The sequence below is a fragment of the Ciconia boyciana genome, chromosome 3, assembly GCF_034638445.1.
Source record: "Ciconia boyciana chromosome 3, ASM3463844v1, whole genome shotgun sequence".
Classification (NCBI taxonomy): Eukaryota; Metazoa; Chordata; class Aves; order Ciconiiformes; family Ciconiidae; genus Ciconia; species Ciconia boyciana.
This window is the reverse complement of record NC_132936.1, coordinates 109,077,392-109,104,118: the sequence shown is the minus strand read 5'-3', so window position 1 is coordinate 109,104,118 and position 26,727 is coordinate 109,077,392. Positions and strand designations below refer to the sequence as shown.

Below are 26,727 nucleotides of genomic sequence, written 5' to 3'. Positions count from 1 at the left end.
TCTGACTTCAGCTTCTTTGCATTTTGCAGTGTAGGCACTTTCAGTGAGTTAAAAAAACAACAAACTCACAACACTTTATTAGACTCATAAGATATCCTTGCAAAAAAAATTATATCCGGCTAATGTTTTTACTGAGAACATACCAAAACAAATATGCTGTTTGAATAAACTTTTTTTTGACCCAAAATTCAGAAAAAACTGTTTAACAAATGTGCGTATAACCAAAGCAAGGACTATTTTAAGCTTAGATACACAAGTGTTTAGACACCTAACTCCTCTGGAAACAAGTGGGAGTTAGGTTCTAAATAATTCCGTGGAACTGGGCCAGCAGTATATAGTAATGGGTTATAGTTAGCATTGGAAAGCCTGGAATCTTAAATTCCTTCTTCTCTTCTCTCAGCCCTTAGATCTCTAACTGCTAGGAGGCACTATTTACTGTGTAAAATGTGCCTTAAAACCAATAGGTGGCAAGAGAAAAGGCATTCCATTTCTCTCACTGTGAATTCTGTGCATGAACAGAGAAATCAGATATTTTTTTCTTGTAATTCATTCTTAATTTTGATACATGCAGCCCTTCAGAAATTCAAAACGGAGTCGACTCTTCTGTGAAGAAGATGACAGACAAATAAACACAAGGTCACCCAAAAGAAATCAGAAGGTTGCGATGGTTCCACAGGTACCTACATGTATGCAGATATTTTTACCAAAAAGGGGAACAAGCCTATCTGTGTTAGTTGAAAATTAGAATACATTTGCTTTTCAAGTTGCATTATCAGTTTATGAATATTCTTGTGAGGAAAGCTGTTGCTAGGAGTAAGCCGCAATTCAAAACAGTTTTATATTTTTCTTCCTTATGACTGGGTTCCTCAGTTTGTTTATGGGAATACCTGTTCTTTTTGATCCTGGACATAAGCATACAGAGCTAGAAAGGATTCCAGACTAGCTGCCCACCTTGCTCCTGCAAACAATCATATCTTGTAGTCTGCATAAATTTATTCAGCTTCAGTTAAAAACTGACTAGGTTTCTTGCACTGACTACATCATTTAGAAGGCTGCTATAGAACTTAATGTATTCCAACAGTTAGGAACTTGCTCTAGATTTGTAGCCTAAATGTGTTCATGGCCATCTATACCTTCTTGATCCTGTAACGATAATGTCCTCCAACTCAAACAGCTTGTTTTTCTACTCCTCCACTTGACTGTCTACTCCTTGATACAGCATGAAAGAGCAGCTGTAATTTCTCTCAGCCTTTATTTGCTATGTTAGACAGGGCAACATCTCTTAGTCTCAAACAATTGGCTCTCTAATACCTTTGTCATCCAAATCACTTCTCTGTACCATCACCTTACGAGCCTGAATCTGCCACACTGAAAAAGTACTATTTGAATACTGGTCTTATTTGCCTTCTGAACTGTACTGTGCAGTGTCGAGTGGGGAAGACTTAGCAGTTGCCATTTTGCTGGGTCCATTTTGTCAGAGATGAGGACCATGACATTTCCCTCTATTCGTTACCATGATTTCTTAACAGTAGAAAGGCCTGGATAATGTTCTAAGCCCGGTTGGTTTCTCCTTAAATGTCTGGTTCAGGGGGTCCAGTGATTGCTAGATAAACATTTGTGAGGGACTGCAGCTGCCATAGCTCACAGATCTTGCTGCCCTGCTAGGCTTTGTTTCCTGGAGTTCCAGTGGGAGAAAGGGGACCTGTAGTGGTTAAGCACAGCAGGAGCCAGCAAGGTGCCTACCTTATGCTTTAACCTATTATTGCTGCTACTAAAGGTCAAAATACTTTTGAGCGTTTGGGGAAGGATAACAACTGATTATGGCATAGGGACCGAGTTAAACTAATATTCTCAAAAAACTGTTATTCTTTTGCAAATAAGTTTTTCTGCCGGTTAAGATAGCTGTCCTTGGAACAAAATTACGGAATTATTTTTCCATAGTCTTGTTTAAACTCAGGTCTGTGTATTATGCATGCAATCTAAGACAGTGTCTTTTCTGCAATTTATAAAATAGCTTTCAAATATAGTTAAAACTTGATTGCTTATGTCCATGCCAGTTTCTCTTGCAGTTTTCTAAAAAGCAGACACTCTGCTCAAAGCTTTGGCTGTATTACGTTCCTGTGCTAGCTTCATCCTCGGTTTAAGAAGAGTTAGCAAGAGTAGAAGCAGTAGTGCAAATGAGGCAGTTGGCGTGGCTGGCATCTGAGCCGCAACATCACCTATGCTCACTTGAGACAAGGTTCAGTGATGCCTCAAACTTTTGAAGTCTGTGTGTACTTTAGTGCCATGCTATTGTTACCAGTAATGTAGTTGCAGTGTTGGAAAGTGTTTCTGTTAGAAGAGCTTTGTCCAGAGATAATTTGTTTTATTGATCCTGCTAAAGTTTGCCATCTGTTACGTTTGATTGCATCGCTCATATAATGCAGTAAGGATTATTATAGATGTGCAACAAAAAAATTGTCATGAAACAGTATATGCGATTAAAATGTAACAATTATTAATGTGCAAACTTTTATCAGGAAAATCTAGTTTAATTATTTGAATATTGAAGAATGTTGGACTGTGTTTAACTGTTTCCTTTATTTTACTACATAGAAGTTTAATACAACAATGCCAACACCAGACAAGAAAGCATCACAGAAGATTGGTTTACGGCTTCGTAACCTGCTCAAACTTCCCAAAGCTCACAAGTGGTGCATATATGAATGGTTCTATTCAAATATAGATAAGTATGTTTGTTTTATATAATTATTGCTTATTAGTAGAGAAACAAGTAATTTTCTGACATTGAGCTGCAAATTTCCATATATTGGTTAGATACTCCAAAGTTTATTCTTAAATTATTAGTTATTGAAAATTATTTCAGTGTTTTGGGTTGGTTTTTTGCCTCTCTTTTTTATAATGAGCAACCTACTTGGGTAGTTCCTTGGGTAGTCTTCTATGGAAAGCCTTCCTTCATGGAAATAATTTTCTTTTTATCACCTCTGCCTCTACCAGGTACAAGATTTTGTTCATAAGGTTTTTAGCATCTTAAGCATGAAGTTATCAGGACACTTAGACTTTTCTGAACCCTTGGATCAGTGTTACACACGGGGGATGGGAAGGAGACTGCTGCTTCTTAAGGTGCTGCTTCCCTAAAAGCTGTAAATGTTGATTTCGAATATTTCTTCCCCATCATCCTGTTTTTATTGTGATCACTAACAGAGCTCCAGGTTGTGACTATTCAGCTGTTGTCTAGATATCAGCGTCCTTCTTGGATCTCCTAATCTATCTCCTAGACTGTTTCTGCAATTTGTGCCTCAGAGTCTTTGGCGCTTGTTCTCTTAACGCCACTAGCAAGGTGGTGTGAATTGTTTAAAAGAACCATTTTAATTTAGTCCCTAATCATGAAAACCTAAAAATTCTGAAATGTAAAAATCATTATTGATTAATGAAATCTTACAATCTACACTGATTGACTAATAGGTGAAACACTAGTGTTCAATATTCTAAATAATGGCTTCAGAGTTAACAAGCATTCTTTTCCAGAATTTATTCATAACAAAATAATTACTGTTTTTCCTTCCTGTTTTAATCACGATTGCTGCGGCTGTTTTCCTTAACTGAGAAGGCAGTCATAGCAACAGAAAAACATTCTAGAATATATTCATCACAAGTAGAAAAATTTCATGTCCTCCATTTCAGTTAGTTTTAAATTCATCATCTGTAGGATTTAATTCCTTTGAAAGAAGTAGTCTTTACATGCTTCCCCCCCCCCCCCTTATTAGGGGGGAGACGACAACAAAAACAAAAAACCCAAACAAAACAACAACCACCAAACAAACCCCAAACCCTACTTACTCCTAGTACTAATTTTAATATGTGACATTTATAATTACGATCTTTACAACAGTCCAAGAACTTTCAGTTTATTCTCAAATAATTGTCTGTGGAACTTTAGGTCTATCAATAGACTAGAATTTGAGTTTAGCAGGTAATTCTGAAAACCTCTTTGATAGTTATCAATATATGCTTGTAATGCTAGTAGGATATGATCATGTTAAGATATTATAGTTTACTAAGAAACTACATATCTTTGGAAGAAAAACTTTGTATGTTGTTTTGAGTGATATGATCTAGACTTAATGAGAAGCTTAAAAAAGTTTAAAGCGTAGAGCTAACTGTCAACTGACAAAATATGTCTCACTGTACAAGTCTCAAAATATTTAATTCGATTTGTGTCATCCGAAATTGAAATCATCAATTTAAATGCCATGTCTACTAAAAGTTTTTAAAATATTTTAATCACTACAACTATCATCTGTGGTTGTTAGATTATTGAAGCTGTTCCAGTTGGATTCTCTCTACGCTGCTGCAGAGGACTGTTTTCTGTAAAATCCCATTGACTTCTGACACACAGAGACTTCTAAAGAGCTACTTACTACTACAGTGAGTAGGCCCTCAGAACCAGATGCAGCTGTAGCTTGCTTCCACCATTTTCCAGAGCTTCCAATCTTGTGGATGCTGTGGGTTTACACTTTGCCTGCTTAGGGACAAGTGATAGTAAAAACAATCAAATACAGATTCTCTTTCTCCAAAAAAAACCAAAACAGTTGTTCTTTACACAGATAACTTACATTAGCAACAGTAAATCTGGTTAAAATAAAACTCTTCTATGCACTTTCTTGTCTGTTTCCTGAGCCTCATTGATCATTCTTTGTGGTTTCCTTTTCGCTTCATGCCACAGCTGTAGATCCTTCTAGTGCAAAAATATTCTCTTCCATTCTTGCCTGAGTCTCCTTATCTCCATGCACCTTTCCTTTCTCCCGCCACCCCACACACTCACTTGAAAGCAGTGTTGCTTCCAAGATCCTCTTTGTCCTGTGCTTGGGGATATTCCCCTCTAAACCCCAGTGCCCTGCAGAGTGGAGAAAAGTGCTTTATCTAGGATGCAGTTATTCTTTTGTTCTCACCAGGTGAGATCTATTTCAGTTGCACATAGTCTTTAATGATTAACCTGCTATTAGACAGGCATATCCATTGCTGTTCCCTTGTCTCTTCAGCCCAAGAAGGATGTGGTACTACAAAGTAAATGACAGTCATAAAACATAGAGATACAGACAGGTCATAGCATCAAAGAGAAATTCATAAGTTGTGTAGGTACGTTCTCTGAACTGTCACTTCTGTAATACTGATCCTCTGCTTCATCATGGAGCCGTGGTATGATGCAATAAAAGTCTCACCTGTATAGCTGTAGAGAATGACAAGTTGGCTCAATTTCCTGTATTTTGGAACCCTCTGTTGAGAATCTGGGTTATAATTGAATGAATTTATGAAAAAGGTACTGACTTTCTATTTCTCAGTATCACGTTGTCCCTTCCTTTATTCTCAATACCTCACCATATCTTTATGGTTTCTTTCAGTGTGTTGCAGTATCCTCATGACACTGCATTGGCTTTGCTGAAGTTTGATTTGGTGCCTTTATATACGTTACAAAGCAGGATGAATACATATGTTTCCCAGTAGTAACAAGAGAGAGGAACATTTTTAAACATCACTGATAGTAAGGTTCAAATAGAACAATAGTCCTGGAAACTTTCTGTCTCTGTTTTCAGTTGAATTTATTTCAGGTTAAATTTGTCCTTTGAATAGGAGTGTCTTGTTTATATGACTAATTTATGCTTTTTGTTGTCAATGTATTTCTTATGATGGATGGTTTTTGGAATCTTGTGACAAAAGTTTACTAAGTGTAGCTAACAGAGGATCAATTATGTTTCAACAGACCACTATTTGAAGGCGATAATGACTTCTGTGTATGCCTGAAAGAATCTTTTCCAAATTTGAAAACCAGAAAATTGACAAGAGTAGAGTGGGGGAAAATCAGACGATTAATGGGAAAACCACGGAGGTAATTTTTTTTTTCCCTTTCTTTCTTTTCAACTAATAACTACGTGTACTTTTGATGTTACTGGAATTGTTGCTTCTAAAATAATTTTGCATGCAGATAGTAAGGGAAAACAATAGCTGAGAGTAGAAAAACATATTATTGAAAAGGTGTTCTCTGAGCACACACCCTACTCCCCCACACACCCTGTTCCTTATGTGGGCGTGTCCAGTCCATGTAGTTCTCATGAGCCTATAGTTGAAATGTTCTCTTCCCACTCTAGATAAGTGAGTGTCCAAGCTAGGATATGTTGAAATTATTATTGTATCTTCTATGCTACAGTGCTTCCTGGCATGGAAGACAGGCCAATTTTTCACTAAGTTTTTTTTCTGGCTATAACTAGTTTTTCATGGGGAAAACAAGTGCACATTTTCATCTCATTTATTTTATTATTCTTTAAACCATTTTATAAATCCTCAACTTCTGGCTTGGCTGCCAAAACAGAGAGAGGGGATAGTCACCCATAAAATATTGTACATTGTAGAGAAGAAACCAGAATTTAATGAAGGGCATAGTGTTATCTCTCTAATTTAGAATTCTTAATTCTTAAACCCACTGATTCAGTTCAGCCTTTTCACAGAACCTATACAATTTAGCCTAGAGAAGAGAAGGCTCAGGGAGGATCTCATCTCTGTGTATAAATATCTGAAGGGAAGGCATAGAGGAGATGAGGCCAGGCTTTTTTCAGTGTTGTCTGGAGATAGGACAAGAGGCAGTGAGCACAAGCTGAAACACAGGAGGTTCAGCCTTAACATAAGGAAACATTTTTACTGTGAGGGTGACTGAGCACTGGTACAGGTTGCCCAGAGAGGTGGTAGAATCTCCATCCTTAGAGATACTCAAAGGCCATCTGGACATGGTCCTGGGCAGCCTCCTGTGGGTGACTCTGCTGGAGGGGTTGGAGCAGATGACCTCCAGAGGTCCCTCCCAAACTGAACCATCCTGTCATTGTGTAAGATCGGGAGAAAAATGTATAAGTAGTGTTGTGGAAATAAAAGACTGGTTTATTTATGAAAATACAAACACTAAAGCACTGAATCCATTTCATAGATCACTGTACTGAGTCACATTATATTTTGTCTGATGGACGCTATCTCATCTCTTATACCTATAAACAGCTTTACATAACTAAAAATTGCCAGTCAAGGGAAGGCAGCAGAGCCAGCTTAAAAATAGTTCCTTTTGGAAAGGTGTTCATATCATTTGAGCTTAACTGAGATAGCTTTTCATTCCTCTATCATCATGCTTCTCCCTGAGAGGAAATGGTATATTTGGAGATTAAATCATCACTTATTCATTTGACTTTTGCCAAAAGTGGGTACCACTATAAAAGATCAGCTTGCCTCATTCAGCAGTCTGTTGGACCATTGATAAAACGTCCTTCTTTGGGGGGGGGGACGGGGGACGGACACACGGGACGGGACAGGGGGAGTGTTGTTGGTTTTGGTGTGGGTTATTTTGATAAGCTATCATACAGTTAGTTTTTTAAAAAGAGCGACTCATGCCTAAGGAACCACGGGTCTAAATGGCAGAAGGTTGTTTTATCTGAATTCTGAAGTACAAGTATTCGACTGGATATAGAATCTTGTTTTGTTTGTTAACCAAAACTTTACAAGTTCTTGCTTTTTATCAACATAAAATAAGCATTCCCGTTTGCTTTTCATTTCTTTAATAATTTTTTAAAAACCCATTTATTGGTAGTCTTTTTCAAGATGTCCAGAGTGGTCTTCGGCCTTAGTTCTAAAAGATTTTGAATTATTCTAAATAATTTGAATGCTTTTTCAAGATTATTTTCATCTACCTCTAGAGCAAAGTTTTTTTACATTACTATTCTGCTAGAAATTTGTTCTGTCTGTCCTCATCATATGCAAGTAAGCTAAATACTGTGTCAATACTGATATCTCCCCGTGAGGGAAGAAAAAAAATAAGACATTTTGCATCCACAGTGTTGATGGCAGAGGATAATAGTGTCTCTGTGTGATAGCTGTGCATGTGGTTGTCGTATTTTTTTAAATTTTGTTTTAAATATATTGTAATATTTTCTTATGTCTGCTGCTACTTTAAATGTCCTATCACACCATCAACAGTGTGGTTGATTGGCACAACAGTATTCTTCATGGGAGCCTGCAAAGCTTGTAAGATTCCAGTAGACTGTGGGGAAAGATATGCTCCAAGAAAAGGAAGAGGTAATAGTTAGTCTTGTGTACTCTGTATAAACTTAATTGGGGTTGTGAAATAGCAATGGATATGAATTAAGCTCAGATATGCTTGTCCTGCCACTGTACGATCGTGATGATTCCTCTGTTAGTTCAAATTCTTATGAGCGAGGTAGAAACTGAGAATGTTCAACCTCTTAAAAAGTTTATTGAATTTGTATTTGTAAGAGCATGGGTCAAAGAACATCAGGCGATACCTGATGTTCCTGATGCAAGACCCTGAACATGATTAGAAGGACTAATATTAAAGTTTGTATTGCCTTTTTTTTGGTCTTGCTGTGATTAGTCACTCTGTTCTCCTCAATGGAATTGAAAAGCTCTGACCTGCATTTTGCTACTTCATATTCATAGCCCATGGCAAGCATTATTTCACACTTGTTCCTCCCCAGTAGTAAATATGAAGCAGATAGCATCTTTAAATGAGAATATCCAAATAAGCTTTGCATAAGTCTCTCAACCACCATCACTCTCTCTGCCATATCCCCTTCCAGATATTTTGAATTGCTAATGAGGATCATTAGGCAATACAACTCCAGGTAAACACATTCTGCTCTTCAGTGGCCAACTGGTGCGGGGGGGACATGCACCTACAGTTGCTCAATCTGCAACACAGTTTCTAGACTCTATACAAAGACTAGTGATGACTTTTGCGGTGATAGTGATTGGAAAGCCTAGTAAAGGAACCTTCAGTGCAGTGCATTACTGCACGTACCTGACAGAAGTACATCACAGCTTCAGTTCATTCCTGTTCATTCTTTTTATTTTTTTAATGTCTTGCTTAGGACTAAGATCTCATTGTGTTAACACTGTACACACTGGACAAAACGAATGGTCTATGCCCCATGTAACTTAGAAACCATGTATAAGATAAAAGGCAAATTATGTATTCATATAGACAAACGAGTGTGAAACTGCTGATCAGTATGAAAGGAAGTGGTCTCAGCATCCTGGCAGCTTAGTTCTTGTGATCTTCTCATATGCATTGCAAGGAAGAGAAATTTGGGAGAACAGCGAAATGGCTTTGTGGAACTCTCCGAGAGAGGGGTATACAGAAGAAAACATAAGAATGTTTATTTTGGCATATAATAAGAGAGTAGTAGAAGCAGACTTGGAAATAGGAGCTGACTGCTTAGTACTGAGTGAGGGATAAATAACTGAGGAAGATCTTGAAGGGATTTAAAACAGAAAATAATTTGCAGTGTAGAAGGGGGAACCAGCAGAGGATTTGTCAGTGTCTTCTAAAATAACCTCGTAAAATAGGACTTTTTATTGATCAGTAATCAATATATAACTGTATGAGTTCCACAGAAAATGTTTACATTGCATTTGAATGCAGTAAAGCAATTAACAAAGGTAGTAAATTATTTGATAAATAACTGCTTCTGCAATTAAGCAGACCTACAATAGCATCTGTACTCCTTTTTAAAATGACTTCTTTCATTGTCACAAGAATGATAAAACTTTTTTTTAATGAGGAATGAGAGATAGGCTCGAGTCCTCAATGTCTTTATGCTTTCAGTATCTCCCTCATGCATCAATGCCTATTCAGTAGGTTAAAAGTGAAAAATTGTGAAAAACCAAGTAAGGGCCTTGGGAGTAAGTTTTTCATCTTTTAGATTACATTTTCGGACCTGCCCCACACCCCCCCAAATGGGGGAGGGGACTGCTAGAGATTATCTGACTTTACACAGTAGCCCAAGTTCAAACAAATTTGTACTTTTACTATGATCAGTCTCAGAACAATTAATCTGCAGAATAGAGATTTTGTGGCTGAGTTTTGCTTGCATCTGTGCAGAGTACGAGAGACAGAGAAGTGCTCTTTTATATTCTGAGTCTGGTGCCCTTTCATACTATGTTAGTTTAATTGAGCTAATGAGCACATGTGAAAGGGATCTACTGTGTATCAGTAAGTGATGGCAGCCAGGGACCTCACAGTAAGTCCTCCTTTCATGCATTGAACTGATATTCAGAGTAGACTGGATGTGGGACCTGCTTTAGCTTTGTTGTGACACCAGGTGGATCCCTATAAGCAGAAAAAGTCCTAAAAAGTTGTACTCTTCTGATATACTAATGCAAACAGCTAGCATTCCTGAGTGTTATTTTTAAATAAACTGTTATTTTAGGAGTGATAATTCTGGGGAGTAAGACTGTCTAAATCCGTTCAACGAAATCCTTTACATTTTTCTCTTAAAGGAAAAATCCTTGTCTCTCACTTTTTAATTTTCTCTCACTGATTTGTAAACTATGCCTATTTATTTGATGTGTCTTCACATATGTATGTTTTCAGTGCCGAATTTAAGTATAGTTTTACTTAATTGTATTATAGGTGTTCCTCTGCATTCTTTGAGGAAGAGAGATCAGCGTTAAAACAGAAACGGCAGAAAATAAGACTTTTGCAGCAGCGGAAAGTTGCAGATATTTCACAGTTCAAAGATCTTCCAGAAGAAATTCCATTACCGCTTGTAATAGGAACAAAAGTTACAGGTAATTTCTTAAAAACAAACAAACAAAAAAACAGGCAAGTGTTTTGCAAAGATTTTAGTAAACCATAATAAACTTAGTGCACCTAGTTAAAATAAATTTAAAACGTCAAAAATTGTATGTTTTTATTGTTAGCTCATTGAGAAGGTGCTTGTGAGGATTAGCTAGTGTTTTTTAAACAGTGATATGGTTTTGAGGTACAAACTTAGCATGGTTTATTATTTCTGCTGTTCAAATTGTAGTTTTGGTTTTTGGGTTGGTTTTTTATGTCTAGTATATCTAACAAATCTTGGAGAGAGAGATGCTTAAATTCAGAGCTGAGTGCTATCTGAGAGTTTAAAATCTAACAATATAAAACTTGAGATTTATTTTTCCATAATTATAAAAATATCTGTTTTGAAACAGATACACAATTGATACTGCAGTGTAGTTGGACATGTATACTAAACATGCTATTGCCTTACTGAAAAAACTTACACATAACTGTGGAAGGAGTGTTGTTAAAAACATTCTACAAGTTTTGTCTAGTTTTATAAAAACTTGAATTCCTCCATCCTGTCTGTGATCCACGTGCTTTTCACTTAAGCATGGTATCTCCCACTCAAGCCACTACTGTTCATTGCTTTTTGCATTCTTCAGCAACACTGCCCTTAATTCTTGCTGAAGAGCAGGCATGCACAACACTGCCTCTCCTCACTCTTAGAGCTGTATCCCTGAGCTTCGTTCCTCGTTGTCTTTTGCTAAATATGCAGTCATCAGTGGAAGTGATCAAAGAGAAATGGTATGCAAATTCAACCGGAAATTGACTTTTGCCTGCAAAATATGTCTGTCAGAAGGTATCGGGTATTAAATAGTGTTTTATTTAGACATAAGTGTAGTGCTAAGGATTAGATTTTGGAAATACTTGACTTGCAAAGATAAGTTTGACAAAAATTTGAGTAGTATTTCCATTGCATACAATTGTTTTTCTGAGTTTACTTTTTTTTTTTTCATTTAATCTGTGGGTTTTAAATACACATATAAAGGGTTACTTGCAAAAGATGTATTAAGTCTATTTTTCTCAATGGTATCAGAACATTATAATGTTTGGTTTGTCTTTCTTTTATTCTTTTTCTTTTTTTTTTTTTTTTAAAAGCACGTTTGCGAGGTGTCCATGACGGACTATTCACCGGACAAATAGACGCTGTAGACACTCTTAATGCTACATACAGAGTGACTTTTGACAGGGCAGGTCTTGGAACACACACAGTCCCAGATTATGAAGTTCTTGTAAGTATTAATGACACATTCTTAAAATAGCTGTAATAAAAAAATAAAATTAAAAATCTGCAATTATATGCTTTAATCAAAAAGAAGAAAATTCAAAATATTACATCCAGGTGGTATGGTCATAAAGTAGAAACAAGCATAACAGATGCATGGGAAATTCCAGGGGAATGAGCTTCCACTGTTTATGGTTTTACAGAACAGAATAACCCTGTATGATAAAAACATAATAGCTCAGCCTGGAATAATTTACTAGACCTACTATTATAGGTTATTATAATAGCCTGAGTTTAATATGAAGAAATATAACAAGTAGTGTAAGATCCCAAAGAAAATTCTGCTATGGGATCATGGCAGGATTTGCAGAAAATGTTCAAGAAAACTTGTCCCTTTGTAATTTACCAAAATCTGGGAAGGCCTCTGGTAGTCGCAAGCAAGTATTATGAGTTGATTGAACGTCATTTTGAAACTTCTTATGGTAATGAAGCTACCTGTGCCGATGTTCCTTTGGTCAAACGGTTTGGGATTATTTCCTAGCTCGTAGGCTTTTGGACCAGTTTATGAGCTCCAGGAATTGCTCCTGCCAAACAGTCTGACCTAGATTCCAAGCTTTTCAGAGGACTTCACATTCCTTTGTATCTTCTGTAGTGTTGAATCTAAGGGCCCATAATTTGTCTAAGAACTAGTCTCTGTCATGATCTGAGTTTGGAGCCTCTGCTGAACTCCCGTTCAGTCATGATTTTTCTGCAACTTGCCAGTAGAATTTTTGGAAATATTCTTGCAGGTTTTATTTGATGTGATGCCATAACACTTTGAAAACTCCAGCAATGGAATATGATTGTAAAGCTCCTGCTAGCCCAAAAGCAAAATGTTAATCTTTTAACGTTGTTGGGTTTGGGGCATGGATGGACACGGCTAGTCCAGACTGCAGAAAGAAATCATATATTCCAACAGGTGTGTAAAATTAATTAATCTGACAGCTGAAGTATATCCTTCCTTTCCTGTCTTAGAGTAACGAGCCTCATGAAACGATGCCAATTGCTGCCTTTGGACAGAAACAACGGCCTTCAAGGTTCTTTGTGACCCCTCCTCGATTGCATTATACACCTTCACTCCAGTCTCCAATTACAGTAAGTTACTTTTTTCATGTAATATTAATCATTGAAATATTTTCTGATACATATTGAAGCTGTTACCTTAAACAGTTTTTGAGAGTAATTTTCTGAGGTTATTCAGCAAGATAAAAATTTTAGCAAATCCCTCTAAAAATAAGCTATTAAGTTAAATGTTCTTTCTTGTATAGGACAGTGATCCTTTATTAGGACAATCTTCGTGGAAAAACAAAATTTCAGGCACAGATAGTGAAACACTAGGAGGCTTTCCAGTAGAATTCCTTATTCAAGTGGTAAGTGTTAACTGCAACTCTTAATTTTGTGTATTGTCCTTTTGTGTTTATTCTGCCAATTCTTCTGCAGTTAAATGACATTCTGTTGATTTATGACAGATATGGTGATATCCAAATTAACTTTTGAAAATATGTTAATATAATATTATTTTTTATTCCCTCCCCCTGCCCCTTCTTAATTTTCTCCCTTGTCCATAAGCTTTGAAATATGCTGCTCTTCAGACCACAGGAGGGGCTTATGGCTCCAAAAGTGTGTCTTATTTTTCCCAGTTCTACCCCTTGGTCTGAAAAAAGATATTATTTATACCTGCAAACTTTGTACTGTGCTAAGACTTCTTTTTTTTATTTAAAATATACTTGCATTATGCAAAGAACATTTGCCCATGTGCATTATCATATACTGTATAATACTGTATTTTACATTATGTCCTACCCTCTTGGAGAAGAAAAGAAGCACTCTTTTCCCTGAAAGCAAACATACATGTTATAGATGTTATAGAAAACTATTTCTTGTCTTCATCTTTATGAAATAATTACTCAGTGATTTTTGTACACCAGTTCAAAAGAGCACAGACAAGTAATGTTAGGAAGCTGAGATTCATTGAATATCAAAACTCATCAAAGCAATGATGGAAGAATGTAATTGCTCATGTTGGCTTAGCTTAAGATCTGCGATTGAATTCTTTAACAATAAAAGCTGTTTTGAACATGCTAAAGGAGATTGGAATGTTCTGTGTTTAAAATATTAAGAACGGAGAAATAATGTTGCTAAACACTTCTCAAATTTTAAAGTATATGTGATCGGTCAAAAGAATCAAATTGTAGCTCACGAGACACTAATATTTCAGCCATTCAATATAATGAATTTTATTTGACAGAATGATCTATTCAGTTTTTTAGGGGAAACTTATTGTATGAAGCTAATTTTGAAAAAGGTGTCTTGGCATCTAGCTTAGCTAAGAAAATTTAAAATTAGATGTAGTTGCTGTAAGAGTAATTATGTTAAAAATTGAAATACACAAAAGATATGGTCTTTGTTTATGCTGCTAAACTGTATCTGCAGCTATCCTCCTTGAGTCGCTGAGTATGATCAATGAAACTGGGTAACTAAGGTGTATTGAGCTTTACAACTTTAAGTGTGTCAAGTTGATCTGTTTATGATATTGTTTCTGGATTTTATATCTGAAAATGTGTGATTTCTCAGTCACGTTTGGTCGTATATTGTTACTCGTTATAAGGAAATCTGAGTTTTAAAAGTATAGGCCTCTTGCTTGTATTACAAATGGTGGCATTTTACAAAGATACTGCATTAATATGTATTTTTGCTCAAAGATTGTCAAAAGATTTTGAACAAAATCAAGCCACAGATTTTTGGCATTTGTTTATGCGAGCATCTTAATATGTTATCCAGGTTTTTGATAAAGAATCACGGGACTTAAAAAAACATTTATTGAAGGACCCTGCGTTATTTTTAAGCCTAGCATTTTAAGCATCAACTTTTTTATTAGAACTTTAAGGATGGTACTGAAATTTGGTGTTGTGAAATACATGAGACTGGTGAATACTGATTATTGATTGCACTGCTTTCACCAGTCCAGAGGTATTTTTATGTTAAAGGTGACCATTAAAGATGTTCTAGCCTTTCTTATACACTGGTACAGTAAAAAGGTCAAAGCCCTTATTCTGATTTAATGGTGATTCAGGAAGTGAATTATCAGAAAATGTTTGATTCAAGGAAAACTTTCTGGAGAACTATTGCCAGGCAATTATTTATGATACCATGAATAAACATTTTCATGGGAAAACTTTATTTTGGACAAAACAGGAAAAAATGCAGCACACCTTGAATAAGATTTCAACCCAGCCCCTTAGTTCTCTTTTGGGGGTTCTGAAATTAATTTGGAACAAAAGGAAGTGTAGCCAAAATCAAGTGCAGACACTGACAAATAAATGTTAGGGATATTCTCTTTATGTGTAACTTGCAGTTGTAAGCAAACATTGGGACTTGTAACAACTATTTTAATCATAGTTCTACACTGGTGAGTCTTCGTTTTTCTAAATCCTTATATTAATTTGTACATGTTTACATTTTGGCATCAGAGACTGCTATTCTTTCTGGGTTTTACTGTGGACAAGCATGTGTATTGGGAGAAGAATGGCTCAAATTAACATTATGATATTAAGAATAAAGTCAACAAGAAACAAGTAATAAATTTAAAAAAAAAAAGTTTTGTGTTTACATGCAATATGTAATATATCCTTAAATATTCCATAGGTTATACTGCAGGTCAAAATTGATAGATTGCATTCTTACATTCTAGTCAGTATTAAAATTTGGAGGATGCTTTTCCAAGCACTCAGCTACAGCTTTCCCCCCCCCCACCTTCTTGTTTTGTTTTGGGGAAAAAATTAGATTGGGAAGGAAACAATCGGGGACAGAACAGGTTGTTTGCAGGGTTGCTGCATGTCCAGTAGAGGGAGTATGTCAATGCAGGACGTTCAGGAACGTGAACTGGTGTCTTCCTGGTTGCTGTGGAAAAAGGAGTTATCTTTTCAAATTAAATGCATGAGGAAAAAATCTAAAAACGGATACTGGATTTTTGACAATTTTGTGCTTATGAAAATCTTGAAAATATTCCATAGTAAGTTATTGCACCCTTTACTTTGAAATGCTTGTGTTCTTATAAATACTTTTGACTAAAAGTGAAATCTAAAGTACAAATCTAAACACACTGGTTGGGTTGTTCCTTCATCTCTTTTAATGTGGAAAAAAACTGTACTAAAACCTCATTTCCAGTTTAATGAGAACTATAAACTATAACAGTAACCAGGATGAGTTATCCTGAAAATAGAGCTGTTAGGCAAGAATTTCTCAAGGAAAATAGGGCTGAACTGAGTTAAAGCATTCACTGATGATACTGACAAATGAAAATGGACGTCTATTCAATAAAATGTACCAATGAGAAAAAGTTGGTAGACATCATAGATACAGTGAAAGCTCAGAGTTTCTGGTAGAAAGAATCAGATTATCTTGATCACTGGAGTATATCTGGGAATAGGAAGAATATAAGATAAAATCCAAGCTCATTAATTGGAGAGCTAGGGCCCTGCATCCTCAAATATACCTGGACATCAAAGTAGAAGTTAAGCCCCAAATACCTTGCAAGTTTTGAGGACAAATAATATATTCTGCATTAAGTTGGGGACTCACCAGCTTCATCAAGGAGGAGGACTTAGACGTGTTAGGCAGTTGCTGGATGGTGATGACAGCAGAGCTTGACGAGTAACTTTTTGGCAGCAGTTGCAGATGGTGTTCAGTGCTTTCCTTCCTCCCATGTGTTCTTTTGCCAACATGAGCATTTGTGTGGTGTGTTAGAAACTGGACCAGAGAGATAACCCAGCTCACAAGTAACAATTTTAAAATTTTTTTCCTTGACTTTTCTGAACTTATTGTTTGTCGTTATCGGTTCCCTGATTGGATTCTTCACATAGCTGCAAAAATGCAAGTGCTGGCTCAGCACAGGCGTTGGGGGACAGCACAAGGACAGAAATGAGCAGCTAGAATTGGAAGAGTGATAAACTATGCAGTATTGCCTCTGTGCATCTGACCATGGCTTGCCATCCATTCATAAGATGCATCTGGGAAAGTATTTGTAGTAGAAAGAAGTACTGATGCTGTTTTACAGGTCTGTCATTTGGAATACTGGTAAAGGCTTCCTGTTGCTCACATTCAGGAAAGATGACAGTAAATGGAAAAAAGACACAGAAAGGGCCACAAAAGTTTAGGAGATTAAGAGCCTTTTACGGGAGAGGAGACTGGAAAGGCTTGGGTTGCGATTAGTCTAGTGGAAGAACAGTGGAGAAGAAATGCTTTACTGTCTGAAAAAACAGGGATAAATACAAGGAGGGAGAGCCTATATTTAGCTGAAAAACAGCTTTGCCAGAGCAAATTGCTGTGAAGTGAACAAGGATGCATTTAACATGGAAATTCCAAGAAGATTCGTAATTAGCTGAAAGAGGTCCTGGAACTATTTTCCATTAGGATTTGTGAGTGCAAGAAACCTGGCTGCTTTAAGACTAACTTGAAAATCAACAAAGGAGATTATATATAAGCAGAAGTATGCTGAACTGGGAGTTTCTATTTCTCCCAGTCCCATGTTCCACTACTATGATGTAGTTAACCCCTTTGCAATTTATCAAACCTGAAATCTTGGCTCTGTTTACATCAGTAATAAAACTGTTGCTGGTTGTAGCGGAGCTAGGATTTCTCTTGGAGCCCTAGAGAGTATGAATAGTTTTAGGAGTGATGTGTGTGTTGAGAGCACTCCCAGTGGTTTCCACTTCAGCCTGCTAGGTCCCAAGGGCAGCAGAAACAGGGTATTCTCATTATGAAAGAGGGAAATGGAAAGCCCAGAGTTGTTCTGTATAAAATAGATCCAATCTCTATACCAGGCTTTACTGCAGGAGTATACACAAAGGGCTAGTGCTCGGACGAGGGCACAGCTGAGAACAGGCTGAGAACTGTGTGAAAAAAGGTATGGTACGGTGAGTGATATTAATTGTAGCACATGATGATAACACCCTTCGCTTTCCTTCAGGTTGCAAGAAAAGAAGATTCTTGATTCTTCAGCCTCTAGCTGGCCATAAATTATGTTAGTCTTCCTATAGGGAATTTCGGCTGATAGATTTTTAGCATCTCCAATCTAGGGCACTTGAAAATGCTTTAAAAATCTCTGGAAAATCCATCATTTAATTAATTTTTATTTCTGCATCTGAACTTGACAAACAACTGAGAAATGTATTTTAAAATTATGAAAGAAACACACATTTTATTATCTTGAATTTCTGTGGCATTTCAAAACTGCTTAAGGACCTATTCATTCTAAAAATAGTTTCTTTGTTTTAGACCAGGTTATCGAAAATCCTTATGATCAAGAAGGAACACATCAAACAATTGAGAGAGATGAATACAGAAGCAGAAAAGTTGGTGAGAATGTTCTCTTTTCAGTTCTTAAAACAGGGTATGCTTTAACAGCTAATGCAAAAAGATACAATTAAAACTACAGTCTAGATAAAATCTATATTTTATCACTTTCTATAATGTGAAATTTTTTCTTTTTTTAAGAGAAGTCAGAGAGCTCAGTTGTTTCAAATATGATTCTCCTTTGAAAGCATTATGCTTTGGAAACTGATTAATGTTAACATTGGAATAGCATATGTCAGTTGACACGTAAAGTAAGGAAATACTATGTACTTTGAGAATCTTGGGTATAAGTTTATAAGGGAAGACATTCATTATAATTTTATTTTGCGGATGGTAGGTACTTGTTTTAGCCAGAAAGCTAAATAAATAATAACTCAGTTCAGAGATTTTCTATATAAAGCTCTAAGTGCCCTTGACCGCCATTTAAAATTACAATACCAGAGCAGCTACAGCATAATTAGCAGCAGCAGAATAGTTCTTCTTGCTAGGCTTTATCTAATCAGCAGTCAGTAAATCAAAATAAGAATACCTCTTCTACCACCCATGGCTATCAATCAACTTGAAAGTGGAAAGCTATCAGTCTCAACCTTCTGCTAGCATCCATTCAGACAGTTGTCTCTACAATGTACAGACAGAAAGCTAAAGGTTTGTGGAGAGGAAGAGGAGTCCTTTTTATTTCTTGAAACCAAAAATGCTGATTTTTTTTTTTTTCATGTAAAATATTTGAATGTTGAAGGATTTGATTTATTGTGGTAAGATTTCCCTCTTTGTCCCTTCAGTGATCATGTGCACATGTATGTTCTGTTACTCTGCTTCCTACTGCCCTATCCCTATGTCTCTGTAATTTTCGTCTTTTGTGTTGTGATGCTGCTCTTTAAAACCCTGTTATTTCAGTTACTACATTATTTTTTCCTGTGCATCAAATGTTTTGTCTTTTAATTTTGCATATTAGTAATTAAAATAGATGCAAAAAGAAGCAAGATTAAAACATACCATTGCAACCTGTAACTCTGATACTGAAAAATTAACAACTCTTCTTAAAACAAACTAAAAAAACTTTTTGTTTTTACTGAGATATTAGTACTTTTGCATAGATAAGGAAATCCATAGGAATGACAGTAGCCTTCCTCTGACAAGAATCCAGATATTAACGTGTCACTCAGCTACTAAGTCATAAATTAACTGTATTGTGGAATAAGGATATGAAGGAAAACAACAAAATTGAGAGAGCAAAGAAGCAACAGGGAAGCAGGGGATCTAGAAATAAATGTTAAGTTTGATACATTTTAGCTCAGTTGTAGCCTAGATAAGGACTTTGAGATACTTTCAAAATTCTTCCCTTGCGCTGTTGCCTTTATAAACCAGTGATCATAGAGCAACCTCCATTACTGTTCAAGGCTGTCCTGATAAAAATAGAGGACGTGATACCTTTCTATTGGGCCATATTCTTAGCCTGTCTTCTAATCCTCTTTGTCCCTTGGCAATTCCATCTACATTTGTGCTGCTGAGTATATGTTGTTTCTCCTTTAAAATGTATTTTCTTTGAACAAGAATCTTTTTCCGGCACCATTCCACTTGAACATCAATAACGTTCCTGGACATGAATAAAACAGAATCCTTTGAGTTCCTTCAGGTATAGTTTAATTGTCAGACTTTGATAATAATTCATACAATTGTGATTTGCTAATTGTTAGAGTAACACCACTGATTGGTTTCAAGCAATCCTTTTATGGAGACTTTTTTTTTAATGACTGACCCAATATAGAAATAAACAGAACTGACCAAAATCAGAACTGGTGCTGAATGTAGTCCATTATTATCTGGCAATGATAATAAATTTACATGAGGCAGGGGATGCCTTCAGAGGAGCTATTAATACATACAACTGCACATTTTCTATTTCATTTTTCTGAAAGGACAGCTTATTAATAGTGAAGCATCTTGACATCACTCTACTAGTCTTGGTTGCAGGCTATAAACAAATTACCCTGTAAATAAAAGAGTAAACACTTTTCTGATAGCCATTTGGATAAACAAATCTAAGTAAAAAGGATGGCTAGTTCATTTTGTCACTTGACCTGCAATAAAGACAAGGTAAAGGTGATGCTGGTCGTTCCAGAGAGGCATGTAGATGCTTAGTGACAGAGTTGTTATCTACTTCCATCTACTGAAAGCCATCCATCTTTTGTCTGCTAGTTCCAGATGTTTGTCAGTGTTCCAGATCTTGGATTGCTCCCGGTTCAGCAATAGTGCCGGTACTGAGAAATATTTCTTTCGTCGTCACTAGCATAGAACGAATGCCCTTAGCCTTTCCCCTCTGATGGGGAATTCATAACTGTCTGCAGCTTTCACAGCTAACCTGGATTAGTCTGCTCTAGAGGGGCTGGTCACTGAAGAAGGGCTGAAAGTTACAATTTTTTCCTTATGTTCCAGAGCTGCAGGAAGTATGTCAAATTTATGCTGGTTTCCAATTTGCTCTTAGGTGAATTCTGAAGTTATGGTGTTAGTTTAAAGCCCTATTAATTTGGTATTCAGACTTGTAAATCCCTGGAGATCATTTTAGTGATTCAGTTTAATGGGGAACTTTGAACTGAACTGATAACTGAAACCTTGACTTTGAGTTTTTGACCTGGATCCTTCTGATGAAGGCTCTTGACTTTGCAATTTGCTTTATCTCGTGGTGTAAAATCTACAGCTGCAGGTTTGATTGTATGAGGTACCTGTATCTCAGACTTGTGGCTGAGAAGCAGTGGAAATACATCTAGCTTATCTTGCAAGAGGCCATTTGTGGAAGAAATTTTATAATATATTGCATGTTTTGTTTCAATTTCATAAATATCACCCAAACATTGTCAAGACACATTCTGAAAACAGTATAAGAAAAAAACTACTGTATTCTGGTATTTATTTTTTGTGGAAAATTGTGCTTACCCAAAATACTTATGTTACCAAAGATAAGCTCTAGTAACTTTCTTTTTTGGCAGAACTGTTAGCTGTAACAGAAGGTATGTAGCCCTGAGTCATCCTCAAGTGACCACTAGCTTACTAGACAACTGTGCCTCCCGTCCTGCAGCAGAGGTGGTCGTGGCCATGTTGTCCTATACTGTTCTCCTACTGACAGGATCGTTTTCTGTTCATACAGTAGAGAGAAGCCATACCCAACTACTGGAGAAATAAGTGGGTCAGACCACAGTCATCTTCTGTAGCATTTACCACCACAGATTATCATAGCACTTTATGAAGAGAATGAAAGCATGGTAGTTACTACACAGTTGTCACCTGGAGTTTTAAATAGTGATACTACATTTTAATATTTTGTATGTTAACATTTTTCTATTAAACGCTGGGATTTCAAATATCTCGGTATTATTTTCAAGTGAAAATTCCTCATGATGAGTTCAAAAGATATAAATGTCCAGTATTGCGTTAACTTTAATATGCTTTGTCTTTTCCACAGAAATCCTATTCTATGCCAATAGGCATTGAGTTTCAGAGGAGATACGCAACTATTGTTCTAGACCTAGAACAACTAAACAAAGACTTAAATAAAGTTTTGCATAAAGTTCAACAGTATTGTTATGAGGTAAGATTTTGCTGGAATCTGTATGTACTTGTTGGTTTTGCTTAACCTAAGTACAAAAAAAAAATCAGAATTTCCTGGGAATAGGGTGTAGGTGGGGGTCACTTTGAAACGAAACTGGTAGCTGTATTGGATTCCTTCTCCCTCTCTGTCTCTGCCTGTTTTACCAGAATGCAGACACTTTTGCTGATGCCAGTGGCCAGTTTTAAAATAGACATACATGTACATAAATGAAGAAAAACCACTGTGTACTATATACCTGTGAACTCTCTTTGAAATCATTTGTCATTTCACACACACACCAAATGCAAAGGAGATTTTTATTCTTAATTTCTCTTCATTACATCTATGCAGCTTGCTCCTGACCAAGGCCTCCAGCCTGCCGACCAACCGACAGATCTGAGGCGTAGGTGTGAAGAGGAGGCTCAGGAGATTGTCAGGCAAGCAAATTCCTCAACAACAGGACAGCTTTGTGTTGAGAGTGAAAATTTAACTGATCTTATCGCTAGACTCACAGCAATATTACTGCAAATCAAGGTAAAATTTTTGCAAAAAATAGTTTCTCCCATAAAATACATAGTATTAAAGCTCTATCAGTTTCTTTGTGCCTAATTGTGAGAACGTTTTTGTTTTCTTCTCCTACAGTGTCTAGCAGAAGGAGGTGATCTGAATTCCTTTGAATTTAAATCACTAACAGATTCATTAAATGACATTAAGAATTCAATAGACTCTTCAAATATCAGGTATTACTTTTTTAATATTTAATTCTTACACATTTTGTGCCAGCAAGCAATTTTAGAGGTGAACGTTGATTATAATTAAGGGTTTTAATCTGGTAACTTTTACTTATAGGAATGGTCCCATTTAAAAGGGGGCTTCTTAAAGGGAGTGTGAAGTTAGCAGTTTTCTGTTTGAACCTATCAGTGAAGTAACCTGATTTAAAAAACAAACAAACAAAAAAAACAAAAACAAAAAGTGCTAAATTGATGCAGCAACAATTAGACTTTCTTGCTCTTCAGTCATTTATGACAATTAATAAGTTATTTTAGAACATTTTCAGACTTTGAAATCCCACTAGTAAATATTAGTTCTTTAAACCACAGAACAGTACAATTTTGGTGCTCTTTTTGCATAGTTACTCAACCTCTTGTCTGTAAATATCTAAAGCTGGCATATGAGACAATTATAGCTTCTGACCAGCTTCCATTAGCAATATTTTAAACCAAGAAACAGAAGAACAGCTGTATTGTGCCAGATCAAAGGCCCATCTAGTGTAGATGGGCCATTTTTCAACAGTTGTCACAAGCAGGTGCCTGAGGAAGCGTTATAAAAATAGCAAGAATGTGGTGATACTTGTGTGGAGTATGCTGCAGCCTCCAGCAATTTGTGACCAGGATTTTTTTTATAATTACAATGCTGCTAAATTACATAATTTAGAAAATATACCTAAATGCTAAGTATTTCCTTATACCCTCCATACTCATATTGCTCCATAATAATGGGAAGCTGCACACATGAATTCCCCCCCCGCCCCAAGATAGTAGGATGGCCTTTTGATTTAAAAATAATTATTGAGAAATGCTGTTTTATAGCATTTTTCGTTAGTAAAAGCAAAAATAAACCCCAAACATTAGTGAAACTTCTCTATAATCAACACTGCAAATTGCGCCGTGGAACGGATTCAACTAAAGGTTGATGTCCACTGCAAAGAAGGTGATGATGTTTCCGTTTCACTGTACTTATTTTGGGCATTTTAGCCATCTCTTCATAATATTTTTGTTTCATGAACTCTGGTCATGTTGAAGTATTCTTTAAAATACCCAAGTCAGTAACTCTTGATTTCATGCAGCTGTTTGTGCAAATGCTATTTTCACATATGTCTCTATCAAGTTGCATTAGTATGTACTACTCTCTGATTCATCAAGTTTTTGTATTGGCTATGTTCGTACCTTGACTTTCACTGTCGAAATATTCAGACACAGCTCTTAAATATGGGGTTTAATGCTTTTTTTTTTCTTCTTCTTTTCTTCCTGTAGTTGTTTTCAGAATAATGTTGAGATCCATGTTGCACATATTCAGAGTGGTCTGAGCCAGATGGGAAATTTACATGCTTTTGCAGCTAATAACACCAACAGAGACTGAAAATTTTCTTTCAAGTGTACAGCAAGTAGTTCTGGAAAATCCTCTTCCTTTATATAGGCTTCACCAAATATCCTAACTGCCAGAAGACAGGGGAAAAGAAAACCTCTCAGAAAGGACCCTTTTACATATATTATATCTGCTTCTTAAGAAAACCAGCATTACTGGCCAGCATTACATTAGATTTCTCCATTTGTTATTCACATACAGTAGTTTTGCTAACTGGTAATCTCTTAGTAATTGCATTTATTATAATAAACTTGAAAACATACTTTCATATAATTCGAACTTAGTTTTTAAAAGTTCAGATGAATTCTGCACACCTCTTGCTGTTGGCTCTCCTGGTATGTTAGAAGTGATGAAGAGGAAATGGTGCAAATTAGTAGCCACATGGCAGGCCTTTCTTATGTAAAGCTACGCCTCTGTGTAGGTATGGAGAGTTGCCATTCCAGCCTTCAGGTAGTGAGGGCCGTGCCAGCGCCGGCTGGCTTTTCCTGGTCTAAAGAAGCAGCAGCAGGATACGGACAGCAAACAGGAGCTGTAAACTGGAGGATGCTGGGCAGGTCTATCGATCAGTCAATGTCGTGTTGGAACTGTTAATTTATCATAACTTATAGAAGGAGTCTAATGAAGGAATGTTAAAATGTAACTGGTAACTTTCCAGAAAGAGATTGGTTCTGGCTTTTTCCCTTCACACGGGGCAAAAGGAGTGCTTTGGTTGGTATTTTATATAAATGACTGGTTAAACATATTGTTTTTCCAAATTTTTGTTTGTTTTGCACAGCTTTTAAATTAGATTACTGGTTATCCAACAATACCCAACATATATAAATATGAAGATTTTTATAATTAAAGGTAACCAGTGAGGTAAACTGCAAAAACAGAAAGTGACAACCTGCCTATGAGTACCTTTTGGAATGTTAATCTTGTAAAAAGTGTGTATTGGTTTGTTTAAATAGTCTTGTAAAGCTTCTGTGTAATGAATTGTTTCCAGATACGAATTTTCAGAGATAGCTGTAGAGATGTTTTTGATTCTTTTAGATGCCTCATTAAATGAGGTCTTTTATATGTTAATGTATAAAGAATATGTAAACAGGATTATTTTCAATTTTAAAATTTTGTATAGTTTAAAGATGCTTCTGTATTCTGTGTTGGTATTGTGCCACTGCAAAACTTTAGTGCAGAGTTTATATTTAGCTAAACTTGTTCTGTTAATTAAGAGAAATGCATAAATCTTTTATTCTCAATGAAATTTGTAACTCCGAATAAATTGACCTATGAGAGTTGATATATTTCACAAAAATGCAAACTTTTTTGCAGATGGTCTCAGGTTATTTTTTTAAGAAAAGTTAATTTAATTGCTGAAAATGAAACGTTATGAGGACAAGGTGAGTAGCTGTACTAAAAGGTATTTAGAAACTTTACAAGGGATATTACAAAATAATGCTAAACACTAATTTTGCCGAGTGACCCATGGAAATTTACCTCTCATAACGCAACAGAACATTGTAGTGGTCCCTGCAATTACTTCTGTAATTACGTTACCCATTATTTTGTGGTGTTACCGTCCGTTTGCTAAAGAAGAAGAAAGGTCCTCTCCCACCACCCTTTTCATTTAAACAGAGAAAGGTGCCAAAGCCTAACTTAAGGCAGGTAGGTTTAGTCTGACAGTAACTAGCATGACCTACAGCTAACTCGGGAAACAGGAACCGTCCCCTGGCTGTTTACTTACCCCTGTCCTTGTCACCCGCTGCTCATAAAACCTCCTGGTGTGCCGGTTCAGGGAGCTATGCTGCTGAAGAACAGTTCACCTTTCTTGTCCAGTTTTCTGCCTGCGTAGTGCACTGAACTCGCTCACTGCCGGGGGCGATGGGCGCCGGTGCTGGCACAAGGAAAACAGCAAGGACTGCCTCTTCCAGCAGCAGCTCGCTGGCTTACTGTACGAACCCCTGTAATCCCTTACTGCTCTGTCAGGGCTCTGCTTGCGTACTTGTAAGTTAAGCATGTGCATGAATGCTTTTGTGGGATAGGACTTCCCCGTACGAAACATCGGGCAGTCACGGAGGCTAACTTTGCCCTGTTGATAGCAAGCAAGCACCCCACACCGAGGGAGAGAGAAGTTGTAGACACTGGGAGATCCCGCTACCAAGAATGGTATTCAGCAAAGAGGCTTTGGGAACCTGCTTTTCCTGACAAACTAATTTCTTACTCGATGCAGAATATTGTGAGAACCACCACACTCCATCTTAACTCTGATTCCCTAGGTATGATGTTTTTTACATGTGGATTCTTATATGTGCTCTTTCCAACGTGTTTTGTGTTGAAGTGAGTTTTTTAGTCGTTGCAGGGTAATGAAACATAATAGGAAGACATATATTTGTGATAAAAGTATCCGCGTCCTTTCAGGTGTCACTTGGCCAAAACAGGGAGGCAATGTGAATGAATATACGCGCTGCTTCTCGTCAAGAGGCTGTGTTTCCCCTCGATTGGGTCAGAGTTAATATTGTTGAGTTTTGGGGAAATACAGTAACAAATATGACTGTTTGTGCTGAATACGGCCTAAGGGTAGTAGGAGTCTCAAGAACTCAGTACAATTACCATAATTTACCTCTGCAGGAGTAGAACAAATTAGTTTGGTTTCTTACAGTCAGTAAACTTGAATTCACCCTGCTCCCCCAAGAAATGATTCTCTCATTTGCTGTCTCCTGCTGTAAGTACCTCTCTTCTGGGGTC

General features: G+C 36.6%; 1 protein-coding gene across 7 annotated transcripts in view; it reads left to right on the top strand.

Moving 5' to 3' along the window:
- LIN9 (lin-9 DREAM MuvB core complex component) overlaps positions 1-25,284 on the top strand; it is a 39,349-nt gene extending 14,065 nt beyond the window's left edge. For 5 of the 7 annotated variants that reach the window (XM_072857044.1, XM_072857047.1, XM_072857042.1 and 2 more), the window contains 12 exons: positions 572-676; positions 2,596-2,729; positions 5,762-5,887; positions 10,466-10,623; positions 11,756-11,889; positions 12,897-13,016; positions 13,190-13,291; positions 18,198-18,278; positions 21,733-21,858; positions 22,210-22,392; positions 22,501-22,598; positions 23,892-25,284. In XM_072857044.1, coding sequence (XP_072713145.1) covers positions 572-676; positions 2,596-2,729; positions 5,762-5,887; positions 10,466-10,623; positions 11,756-11,889; positions 12,897-13,016; positions 13,190-13,291; positions 18,198-18,278; positions 21,733-21,858; positions 22,210-22,392; positions 22,501-22,598; positions 23,892-23,997 — 1,473 coding nt within the window. In that variant the 3' untranslated portion in view covers positions 23,998-25,284. The remainder of the gene's footprint in view (positions 1-571; positions 677-2,595; positions 2,730-5,761; positions 5,888-10,465; positions 10,624-11,755; positions 11,890-12,896; positions 13,017-13,189; positions 13,292-18,197; positions 18,279-21,732; positions 21,859-22,209; positions 22,393-22,500; positions 22,599-23,891) is intronic. The other 2 variants (XM_072857046.1, XM_072857045.1) reach the window with 1 other exon arrangement.
- Positions 25,285-26,727: the final 1,443 nt, after the last annotated feature.